Consider the following 12,608-nt stretch of genomic DNA (forward strand, 5'->3'; position numbering starts at 1 on the left):
GCTAACAGTTTATCCCGTGTTCCTATGTAAACTCCAGGCGTCCCTGGGCTTCTGACAGGTGGGTGCACAGGGAGGGCAAGTTCTTATTCCTGCCAGCCTCAAGGACTCCTGATTATTTCCTTTTATCACTGATTCGGGGGCACTACACACATGGACCAGAGGAAGGAGAATAAAGAAAGGTAGCTAAGCTGGCCACAGTGGTGCACCCCTATAATCCCAGTAACCTGGGAGACTGAGGCAGGATTGAAGTTCAAGGCCAGCCTGGCAACTTAGTGAGACCCTGTCTCAAAAGAAAAATAAGAAAGGGCTGGTCCTGTAGCTCAGAGGTAGAATATCACTGGGTTCAATCCCCAATACTGCCCTCCTTCCCCCCCAAAAAAGGAGGAAAGAAAGAAAAGAAAGGGTGCGAGAGTATGGATAAAGTGTCTTTCCTTTCCTGATGTCCCTGTGGCCTTCCATACCCACACCCTACTCTCTATGCCCCTGGGATTGGTCAGCTGCTACTAGATCTGTCCTTGCTGCTGATTCCAGTGAGACTACCTGCTATCTGAGGACAAGGACTGTGTCTCCCCATCCACCTGGGACTCTAAAAACAACAATAACAACAGTAGCTAATGCTGAGTAAGCAATTACAATGAGTCAAGAATTATTCTAAGTGCTTAACATATATGAATTCTTTTCATCCTCATAATGGCCCTGTGATCTTGGGACTACCAGTACTATTGTGGTCTGTGTTTAGCAGGGAGACAAATTAAAGCCTGCCCAAGCTCATACAGCTAGTTAAGTGCCAGCATCCTGCCACCCCTGTCAGACTAGGGTCTGTCCATGGCAGGAGTGGGGTGCTTTCTCCCCACCCACGGGGAATTCTCTGCCATGACACGGGGGAGTTGGGAGTGGGGTGGGACTGTCAGAGGGCTCTCACCCTCATCAGTCTGGGCCTCCCCTGAGGACAGGGATCCCATTACCTTCATTGGTCTGGGAGCCTGAAGGGCTGAGGCCACAGTCCTTCCGACACATGGAGAAATTTCTGAGCCCTTAGTCCCACAGCATTGTGCTCCCCTCTGCCCTGTCCAGCTGGACATTCTCAGAGGAAGGGGACCTGACACTTCCTCAGGGCAGAGACTGTGTGGGGCAGCTCCTTCAAGGCACGGCGCGCTCCTTCCTGCCAGGGCAGGATTCTGAGCACAGCCCAGCTCAGGGCCATATGCTGGCTTTCTCTCTGGTCCCAGTTCCCGGCTGGCCTGGCAGATCTGAGCGTGAGGTCTGGCTGGCCCCTGGGATTTAACAGGCAGTAAACAACCCCATTCATGCGTCAGTTGTTTTGCTCCAGAACAGCCTCATCAGCTGGACAGGCCCTGACCAGATCCCGCCAAGTTTATTCCCAGGGGTGGGAATGCGGGCAGGAACAGCCGCCGCCTGGAGCTCGGTTCCCAGTCTTTTCCAAGAGGCTACTTTCCATTCCCTTGAAGTCTTAAGATTTTTACTGGGGAGAGGGTCTCTGGTAGTAAGATATTAAGTCCCTGAGAGGTAGGGGGAGAGGAATACTGTTGCTTCTCCTGTGGTTTCTCCTGGGGTGGGGGTCCCAGCAAACCAAGAAGGAGGAATGGAAATGGCAGACAGCTGGGAGATGCCCCAGAGAAGCTTGCAGAGTCTCAGCAGCTTTCTGGTCTCCAGGGCTTGGACCAGTTGGCCAGGACCCTGGAAGCTCCCAGCACTTCATTCTTCCTGTCCTCTCCCCTCACTTCCCAGACTGCTACCTCTGCCCAGCTTGTTTCCAAGGCCCAACACTGTTGACGTAGACAGAAAACGATAAGATTGGGGTACTCATGGGACAAAGCTCAGGAAAGAAGGGTTGATAGCCTGGGGTAGGGACTAGGAAGCTATGGGTAGAAGATCCACAGAAGCAGAAACCCAAGGAATAGAGACCCAAGGTCACAGGGTAAGGAAGGGGACTGGAGACCGGAAACCCCTGGCAAAGGAAGAAGCAATACTCATCACTTTCTGCTTGACTCCTGCTCTCCCTACAAGCTCATTTTCTCTTCTTAGCAGATAGATGGAAATGACATTATCAGACTTTTTTGCAAATGTGCAAGCAGATTAGCTTGTCCTGGGTCTACAGAGTCTGCAGAAGAGCTGGTACTAAGAGTTTTCCTGGGAGTTCCGTACTCACTGGTATTGGGGACTGAACCCAGGGGTGCTCTGCCATGAACTACATTCCCAACCCTTTTTATTTACTTATTTTGAGGCAGGGTCTCACTGAGTTGCCCAGCTGGCCTCAAACTTGAGATCTTCCCGCCTTAACTTCCAAGTGGCAGGATTTACAGGCATGCGCCTAGGCACCACGCTTCCAGGACGCTGGTCCAGACTTGTCCACAGAGGACCCGGGGAAGTAGGTGGGGCATTACACAGAATGGCAGGCCTAGGGGCCAATAAGAAAGAGGCACACTTATTGACCAATCAGGTCCTCATATGTAGGCCCCACCCATCACACACAGGTCTGAATAAACCACATCAGATCGTAGCTGCTCTCACAACCTGCACACAAAAGCTTACACAGATTCCTTTTGTCAACAGCACTTCAAATCTTCCACTTCACTTTTTAGGCATCCCCTCCCACTGCCTCTCACTCCAGCTGTCCAAGGGCTCTGTGCTTACCCAGTAGTGATGTCATCGTCCTCTGTCATGGTCTTGCCCATGAGGTCACTGTCGCTCATGTAGCCGGATTTGAGATCCACCTCATCGGAGTCCAGGGACTCGACCAGCTCCAGGCGGGAGATGTGGCTGAGCTTGCTGGGGCTGCGCATGGGCATGGTGTGCGAGTAGTGGGCCCGCTCCCCGTGCATGTACCAGGCAGGCGGTCCTTCCGACCGGCAGCTCCCACCCACCGACGGTGCATCACCAGCCTGCAACCGTGGGCTGGACTGGCCGTAGCGCCAAGACAGAGGGGAGGAGCGGTTGGAGAGGCTGGACACGCTGCGTGGGTTGGCATCATCGCTGTCGTAGCAGGTCATCTCCAGGGAGCTGGGCAGAGAGCAAAAGGGCACTCCTTTAGTAGCACGGCGCTGTGCCCTGTCTCCTCGCTGCACCCCAGTGTGCCTTCCCCCGTATGCGAGTCTGGCTTTTCCATGAGGTCCCTGTTACCCTGGTTACAGGGTATATCAGGTGGTCACGGGAAACTGAGTTTAAGTGACTGGTAAAGCAATCCAGCCTATTCCTAGGAGACCATGCTGTGTAATACGGTTTGAATACGTTTTTGTCATCTCTAGGTAAGTGAGCCCGAGGAAAGTAACTTTGTGAACCCTCTGTTTCTTCATCTGTGCAGTGGGGATAACAGCCTAAGAGCTGGTGGAGTTGGGAGGACCACAGGTGAACAGATCTGACAGTGCTTGGTGCATAGACGGTGCTGGCTCATAGGGAAGGGGCCAGATGGAACCTTCTGGGGGAAGGGGGAGGGACCAGTCACCTGAGCTCAGAGTCTTGACTATTCATTTTATGCAGGGTATAGCCATCCTCTCTTTTCTATCAGTGAGCTGAGGGCTAGTTGGTTCCCAGATACCAGATCTCGTAGGAAAGCCTGGTGTGTGGAGCATGTTGGAAAAGCTCCAGACACGCAGCAGGTCCCCAAGAAGACTGGGCCCAGCCATAGGCCTAAGGCAGCAGAAGGAGAAGCAGAGCCTTCCTGGGGAACTGAATATCCAGCCTTCACTGGATAGGAGAGGAATGGGAAGTGGACAGGGGGTGAAGCAGGATGCTCAGGGTCCCAGACCTCAGGCCCTGCGAGGCCAGGTCAAGGAAGTGATGCCCAGGTTAGTGCCAGAGGCCTGAGGCTGGAGAGGTCTGGGGCCTCGGGAGGGGGGAATTTCTCCTCAGGGGCCAGGGAATCTGCAGAGAGGAAATACAACTGGGATCTGGTTGGAGAGGTGGCGGGGACTTGAGTTCAGACTGAGACCAGTAATTCCACCCAGCGCAGCCGTGGTGCCAGCTCAAAGCCAACCTTAGGTAGGGTCTCCCTCACTTGGCTTAACTAAATCCAGATGGGGTTGAGAAAATGAAATGAGGTCTTTGGGCACAAAAACTGGGGCAGCTGAAGTAACCCGTGGGTGAACATGGGGGTACACAAAGCAAAGGAATCTACCTGGTGAACACATCCATTTTAATGTCACTCTCAGGGTTAGGATTAGATGGAGACATTGATTTCTCTATTCTTTTAAAAGTTCCTTGAAAAAAAGAAAATCCTCAAAAATTATCTTTATTGGACCTGAAAAAGTGGGTTTGATTTTTTTTCCTCAATAGAACTGGAAGGAGTCACTGGACCTTCAAAACAGTGTAATGGAATCCTGTGGGCAAGACAATTAGTGACTGCTGTTTCTGACCCTCTTGAATGTTCCTGGCCCATCCACACCTGGCTTCTCCCTATCAGGTCCCCAGCAGCCCTTAGGCTCACTGTGTTCTGCAGTCCTGTGTCACACACTGCATTGTTTTTAGTTTCTAGTTACCGTGGACCTTTTCTCCTTGGAGAGAGTGGAAGCTCCCTGGAGCCAGAGACCGTGGCCATGATGTGACTGTGGCTCACTGCTCTATTTCAGCACTTTGCATGGGTCCTGGGGTGTACTTGGTGCCCGGTCGTGGGTCAACGAGGAGCAGCCCCACAATGGGTCTGCTGAATCGGGGGTGGGGCATTCTTATCACAAGACGCCATCCAGGGCCTCCCATAGTAAGTGCTTGATAAACACAAGCTGACCATGACCACCAGAGGGAGGGAAGGAAGAAGAGAATGGAGGCCATGCTGAGGGACGGAAAGGTCTCCAGGGCAGCGGGTTTGAGTCGTTAGCTTACACTGGTGTCAGAGATTTGTGCAGAGGTGAGGGTCACATGGGTGTCTGGGTTCCTCAGTTCTGTCCCTGGCTTGCCCTTTGTTTAGTTCTCTGCACAGAAAGTATCTCTTCCTTTTTTTTTAGTGTCTCTGTTATAGCTTCCAAACACATCTAAGTTGGCAGGGGGTGACTCTAGCTCAGATCCTCAGTTCCTGACTTCCAGCTTTGCAGTCAGCCCCAGGCTTGCCTCTCTGGGGGAACAGAGTTTCATTTCCTCTCCAGCCCTGGCCCCTGACCTGGACTCTCTCCTCACTGAGGAGAAATCAACCAGCAGAAACAGAGGAAGCAGCACAGGAAAAACGTTTCTGGAAGGAAGAGTCTAGAGTTACCTCGGGAGTTCCTGGGTGAGCAACTTTCCTGGAAGCACCTCTGGACAGTGAGCCCCTCTGGGATGAGGCTGTATTTGCTCTGAAGGTCGGTGCCCAGTGTCATGTGGGCACACAGTTGCTCTCAGTCTGTGCCACCCAGAAGGTGTCTTCCCTCCCAGCCTCAGTTGCTCCTTCTGTAGCCAAAGAATATGTACATATCCTGACTACCCCAAGGCAGAGGGACTGGCTGATTGATGGAAAGTACTTTAAAAACTAAAGGAGCCATAAAAAGTCAGGGAGTTGGTGTTTAGGCTAACCAAGTGTGGAACTGGAATAATATAAACCAACGGCTAAGAGAGGAAGTGGCTCTGGGTCCACGGTAAACAGAAAATCCAGCCTCAGGTTGGTGGTTCCCTTTCCCATACAGGGAGACAGGAACCAGAGGCCCCACGCACCCCATGCCAAACCAGTCAGCTCTGCACAAAGGCTTTAGGCCTCCCCCTCTACCCGCAAGCAGAAGCTGTGCTGCTTCCCTAGGCGGGCAGGGGCTTGGAGTCGGTGGCACAGGGAGGCTGGTGTGGCTGCCTCTGCCCTGCCTCTGTGGGTGAGTCATTTGGGGTGTGACCCTTTCAGCAACTAAGCACTTTCTAGCTTCTCTGGCATGAGGCTGGTGGGTGACTTGGCGCTGAGAGATGTTCCAGCAACTTCCCAAGACAGGGGAAGGAAGATGTCCAAGATTTTACCCATCAAGTTTCTAAACTGATGAGCCCACTTTAGGTTCCAGCTCTGGGCTTGAGGGAAGGGGACAGGAGACAGATGTAAGGGGGCCTGAGTCCCTGGGCCCGTGGAGCTCCACTGTCCACGATTTTCCTAGGTCTCCACAAATCACCTCCCTTTCAGGAGTCAGAGTCTTGCTGACCTGAACAGACACGTAACCCCAGAAAATGGATGCTTCCATTGATCTTATCATTTAAACTCTTCTAGAGGTCTGAGAGGAAAGATCCAGGTGTCCACAGAGGGGATCTGGACTGGAGAGGGGGAAGGTAGTGGAAAGAAGGAGAAGAGTGGCCTTAAGTAGGAAGAACTAGGCCAATGAGTGACAGTTCCTAAGGATGAAGTTCAGTTCCATGATAGTCACAGCAACCCCACCAAGGACTAGAATGCTTTCAAAGTTCTCTGTCCCTGAGCATATGTAAGCATGTGTTTGGATACTTGGGCTGGCCATGCACTGGGCTAAGAAAAGCTCCTTACCCATTGACCCTATGTCCCAACTTTGCTGTCAGTTTTCCAATCCCAGGAGATGGGGAGGAACCCTCTTCCAGGCCAACTGGGGAGGCTTCCTATCCTCACACAGCTTCCTGGTCCACCCCCCCGGACTTCCCAACCCTGGCAGCCTACTCTCCCTCCCTCACCCCCATGGCTTAGCCCAGCCCTCTGCCCCCCTTGGAGCTGACAACATGAGCTCATCTGGGCAGCCCACAGGAGCCCAGAGGAAAATCTGAATCACACGGAGGAGGTTATGGCCAGAACTCTACACCAGGGAGAGGTGCAGTGGGAGGGGCGCATGCCCCGCACAGCTGGTGGGTCTGAGGTCTCTCTGAGGGAAGGACCGGGGTACACCCATGGGGCATGGAATGACATTGTATGAGTCCTGCTGAGCACTCAGGTCTCCCTCAGGGGTGATGGAAGAGGCCAGACGTCATCTAACTGACAGTGGGTGAGGAGCCCCAGATGTTGGGAGGGCATGGATTCTAGAATCCTAGAACACTGGGACCTGGGGAACAGGAGGAACACTGAGTAAAGAAAGCCCCTTTTGAAAGATGAGGAAATTGAGGTCTAAGGAGGGAGAGTGAGCATCAGGCCACACACTGAGCCTCCTGATCCCTACCTAGTCATTTTGAAACCACTCTGCATAAGTGAAATCTAGGCTCAAACTCAAGCAGAGACAGGACGCCCCATTCCCGGCAGGGCTAGCTCTGTGGGGCTCTAAAAACCGTGCACATGGCAGGCCATGTGGCTGGCCTGGGATGCCTACATGGAGGCATGGGGCCCTGGGGCCCTGACCTCCAGACCCGGGGAGCAGATGAGGATAACTGAGGGCACAGTCCTTTAAAGCTCAAGCTTACCTGTGAGTCACCTGGGAGCCTCGAAGGCTGGACATGGTCTCTTCCAGGTTCTGTCGAAGATCCAGGACATTCTGCACTGTCCTCTTTCTCTGGGACTCTGGGTCTGTCAGGGAGAGCAGAAAGAGCTGGGTGAGTGGAAAGGGCTTTCCGCTGGGGGCCGGAGGATAGGAAAGGGAAAACTGACCATGTCCCCCAGAGGTGGCTCCATGGGCATGTTAGGCACCTGTCTTTTGTCTTTCTCGAAGACGACCAGCAGAACAGGTCCTCCAAAAGGCCCTGGACACGTGCCCTTGGGCCCTCTGAAGCCCTGACCGTGGCAGGGCTGGAGACGTGGCTCTTGTTGGTATACTGCCCTCAGATCCCTTACGTGACCAGATCTACCTCTGGCTCTTTTGGGGGCGGCCCTGCTTCTCACAGCAGAGGTCAGAGGCAAGGCTGCCCATGGTTGAGGTGCAGGGACACCTGCCTGAAAACGCCTCTCCAGCAATGCACTGGTAAGTGTTTAACAACTGGCTCCTGGAGGAGGGGCCACCGTGATCGCCATATTTGCCAACTGCTCTGGTGTAACTCCTCCTACCATAGCTGCTTTCAATCTCCCAATGTGCCTGTCATCACAGAGTTAGGAAGAGGTGCCAACAGTTAGCTCTGGGGAGTGGCGTAGGCCAGCTTCTGCATACTGGAGCCCCAGGCACTGACTGGGAACATCTGAGATTCCTCTGTGGGGTTCAGGGAAGATAGTTCCCACAGAGCCTCCTAAAGGCAAGGTGGCTGGTGGGGAGCCACAGGAGATGAACAGACATTTTCTGGAGCAGGAACCAAGATCCAGGCAATGCAGAGACTGCAAAAGTGGTGGAATCCTGAGTGAGAAGGAAGAACTGAGGGGCCTCAGAATCCTAAATGATCAGGGGCCATTTCCGTTCAGCCTTGGTTTCTAGGCAGGACAACAGGAGCCTGCACAGATGAGATTCTACAACAGCAAACAGAAATGTATCCCGTCGCCTTTCCAGGTGAACATCACGTCCACGTGCTCGGGGAGCGCCCAAGCATCCACTCTGACGACCCACCCAACAAATCTATGTCAGACACTTGGTGTCAGGCCCGTGCTAGGCCCCAGGACACTAAAGAAGAGGACCTGGACTTGCCCCGTGGTTTATTTGTTACTTTGGGGTCTAGAGTCACTGAATGGAACCAACCCACCCCACAATGCCTCCCTGACAATCTGCAGCAGCGGCGTCAAGGACTGACGGAAAGACGAAGGTGAACCCATGGAGGGAAATGAGGAATTCTGCCTCTCCAGCGACGTCCCTTTCCCTCCCTCCCTACTGCCTCCTGCAGCCCTCTGCAAGAGCCGACCTGCCCCTCTGTCCCTCCCTGGCCCACAGACTCGGCTGGAGAGTCAGCTCCTTTTGGTTGTCAAAGGGGACATTTCTGAACCCCTCGAGTGGTATTTTTCTTCCAGACTGAGCTCAGGCCACTGGCAAGCAGCTGCCATGACTGTCTTGTTAGCCAAGGGAGGCTGCGTGGGGTGGGCAGGGTGAGCGCTGTACCACCGTCTCCAGAGCCTTTGAGGCACCTTCTCTAGGACAAGCTCCAGCCCTGGGCCCAGCCATCTCTCCTTTCCCCTGTCTGGGGGATCTACTCAGCCCACCCCTGACCCCTGTCTTCTCACGGCCAATGCCAGGAATCCAACCCTCCGTGCTGGTGGCAAAAACAGGGACAAATGGCAGGCCTCTGTGCCAGCGGCCTGCACTCTGTCCAGTCCTGGTGTCACCTCTTTGGCTGCCAATGCCTATTTATCCTGGCAAGCGTCACCTTGTGAGCTGCTCCGTGGTTTTAACTGATGGCTTGGCCCGGAACACAGACAGGGTCAGAAAGTGTATACATTATATTTTAAGGTTTAATTCTAAAAATGCCTATGTGGGGATCAAGAACATGCTGCCAAGACATGGGTTTCTGGGTCAGGATGATGCCTTCGATGGGCTTGGCAGAGATGAGGGACAGGCGCACACACGTCCAAGGGGTGTGTCTTTCCAAGAGGGGAAGGTGACCAAGTTTGCTCAGAGACGCCTGTGTGCGCCCAGTCCCTGGTATTCATCATCTAGTTGAATCCTTACAAGATGTGTGCTGATGCCCTGTTCTATAGGGAGAAAACTGAGACTCAGAGAGATCAAGTAATTTGCCCAAGGTCATGCAGCTAACATAAAGCCCAGGGCAGAGTTGAGCCCAAGAAGAAACTAATATTTTTTTCGATATATTACAGAGCATCTCTGCACCACCAGCATCAAGCATGATGACTGCACATAGTAAGTGCTTAATGAATATTTCAGGAATGGATGGATACTGCCAGGAGTGGCGGCACACCTCTCTAATCCCAGCAATGCAGGAGGCTGAAGCAGGAAGAGATGAAGTTCAAGGTCGGCCTCAGCAGCTTAGTGAGACCCTCTCTCAAAATAAAAAAATAAACAGATCTAGGATGTAGCTCTGTGATAAAGTGCCCCTGGGTTCAATCCCTAGTACCAGGAATAAAATGAATATCGTGTCACTAGAAAGATATCTCTCTCCATTCTGTCCTCTCTCTCTCTCTTTAAAGGGGAAACTGTTTAAGCCTCACTGGCCACGTTCAAGAAGGTCACTCTACATTCCCTAAGGTTCTAGGACCTAGGGCATACAGGGGGGTGGCAGGAATGTAGAACTTAATGTCCAAGTGGTGACTAAGAATGGGACACTGTCCTTCTGTCCTTCTTCTCACTATTCCAGCCACAGTGTCCTCTTTCCCCACGTCTCTTCCCTCAGAAGACCCTCACCCTAGTCCCTACTTTATTCCATGTCAGCAGAGTGGGGTGGGATTACCCCATAATCTTCCATACTCACCAAAAACTAGTCACAAGGATATTTGGAAGTGACTTGGTCACTGGACCTCAGAGATGGCTGAGGTCCAGGGAGGTGACTAGCTATGGATGGCAGAGAGATGCTAATGGAGGAAGATCTGATGGTGGGCAGCCTCCCCACAGGTGGAGGTTTGGGGATGCAGGGGGCATTAGGACAGGGCTTCGTTCGCTGGGAAGTGACCAGGATCCGCTCTCAGTTCCCAGGTCAGGACGGGTCCAGCCAACACTAGACCCTAGGGCTCCCTTGTGCCCTCGCAGTGCCGCCTGGTGGTCATCTTGGGTATACCACCCTGCCTCTCCAAGGCTCAGCTCAAGGGGTGCGTGCACTCCTGAGAAGTCTGACTGTCCTCTACATTCCTGGGTGACAGACACGATGCTGGGTGGGACGCGTTGTGCATCTTCAATCCTGGGATGAGAGGGCTTGCAAGCATATAAAGGCCAGAGGGCTCGAGAGGTTGCAGATGCTTTGCTCTGGTATGGGAGGTGGGGCAAATTGACGTTCACATCCATGACCCCACCCCCAAGGCAAAATTTTACATTTTTAGCTTTAAAACACCAGTAAGTTGCATGTTCAAGGAAATTCACCCCACCTCTCACCCTCACCCACATCCAACCCTCACCCTGCCCCACTCCTGACCCCCAACCTATAACTAGGCTTCACCACTTTCTCACGTGTCTCATGAGGGCGAGGCCCAGGGATGGAGTGAAAGGGTCTGAGCACACCCTACTTCGTGAAGACCACAATGACTTCCAAGTGCAATGATGTTTTTGTTGGCTATGCCAAGATCCCTCAAAGGCTGCTGCCATGTGTCTCCATCAACTGTTTGGTCCAGGTGTGGGGCAGGCCTGGGGTCATAATAGAGCCCAGACACAGCAAAGATGGAGGAGTCTGGTGGCCCATCTCCCCTGGTGTCCCACATTATGGGAGGCTCTCAGGACACTCCCTGTCTATGTGACACTTTTGGGCACATTAGATCAAGGTCCTGTCTAAACCAACCCAGTTCTTGCCAAGCCCAGGACTCAGCCAGCAAGGTACCTGTTCCTCCTTCATTGCAGGCAGGTCAGGACACCACCTACCCTGACTGTGAGGGCCTGGGAGTGCTCCATGCTCTTAGCTCTTGCAGAACAGACTCCAGCTTCCAGAATGGGCCAGGGGAGAGAGGCCAGGTAGAGCTCCTACCAATTGTGGGGTGACACCAAGGTCTATGGGGTAGAGGGAGACTCATGATGTTATCCCAGGCTGCTGCTCCAAGCCTTTTCCTGCAAATGGTGCAATTGGGGAGGATATATGTGCCCTCAGGCTCACAAGAGAAACAAGAGTCTCTACCAACCAACCATTACCAGGGTAACTCACAGGGGCCACAGTGAGCAGCATCCTCCCGACATGCACTGGGGCATGTGCAGGCTAGAGTGGTGTTTCTTTCTACCCACTAGTGGCTCTTATCAAGACCACAGAGAGTATACTGTCCATGTTAAGAATCAAATATACCTGACGGGTGTGTGCACACACAGATGCTGAGTGTTTACTACATGCCAGGCACGACACTAGGCATGTTATTCCCTATTGTTCAATTTGATTCATCAAATTGAATTGTGGTGGTTCTTTCTACCACAACACAGTGCCTTAGAATTCATGCACACGCCTCCAGACACACACATCTACTTGTGGTCCAGCCAATGGTTTGTGGGAACCCTTGCCAACTTCTGCAGTTCTGCAGACATCTGCATGGAGAGATTTGGGTGGACATGTGTCCCATTGTAGAAGAAGGAGAAAGGTGACTAAGAGATGCTACAGGGAGAAGGGAAGGCCCAGGATGCCACGGGAGGCATGCTGGGGCCAGAGCTGGCTCCCTGCCTCTCATTCACACATGGGTAGGAATTCACTCTGGTTGTGTGAGGCCCTCATACCTGGGGCTGGGGGACAGAAGAGGTCGTAGAGAAATCGTGTGTGTGCATTGTTAGGTCTGACTACCCACTTCTCTGGGAGCCAATCTCAGCTGGGGAATGTGCTGGGCTTCAGGGGTGCCTTGGGCCAGCAGTCCAAAATATGGTGTGGCAATAGATGGAGCCTCCAACTGTGGCAATAACCCTGGCAGAGTCAGGGAAGTTTGGGAAGGAAGAGGCTCCAGGGGATCCATCACCCAGCAGTCAGATTTCCCCACGTTCTATAAAGTTTTAATTATTAGCTGACAATTAAGTAAACTGCAATAACTGGTGAAAACTTAATTACTTCCACCAATGTCTGAGAACCCACATGAGTAGTTTAGCCCAGGGCAGAGGCCACAGAGGACAAGATTTGCACCTGAATTCTAGGCTGACTTTTGCTGGGAGAGGCTGGACCAGGTGGGGACCAACAGAGGAGCAGAAGTGAGCCCAGAGGGAGAAGGTTAAGTCACACAATTTCAGAGCCTG

The 12,608-nt window shown here is 52.9% G+C and overlaps 1 protein-coding gene across 9 annotated transcripts in view; it reads right to left on the reverse strand.

The window, feature by feature from the left end:
- The window catches only part of Nav1 (neuron navigator 1), a 255,598-nt gene that overhangs the window by 95,129 nt on the left and 147,861 nt on the right, over window positions 1-12,608 (reverse strand). For 8 of the 9 annotated variants that reach the window (XM_047520678.1, XM_047520679.1, XM_047520673.1 and 5 more), the window contains 2 exons: window positions 7,309-7,411; window positions 2,656-3,021 (listed from right to left, as the gene is read on the reverse strand). In XM_047520678.1, the coding sequence (XP_047376634.1) occupies window positions 2,656-3,021; window positions 7,309-7,411 (469 nt within the window). Of the gene's footprint in view, window positions 1-2,655; window positions 3,022-7,308; window positions 7,412-7,492; window positions 7,600-12,608 lie in introns of those variants that run through there. The other variant, XM_047520682.1, reaches the window with a different exon arrangement.

This window comes from Sciurus carolinensis, chromosome 12 (genome assembly GCF_902686445.1).
Source record: "Sciurus carolinensis chromosome 12, mSciCar1.2, whole genome shotgun sequence".
Lineage (NCBI taxonomy): Eukaryota > Metazoa > Chordata > Mammalia > Rodentia > Sciuridae > Sciurus > Sciurus carolinensis.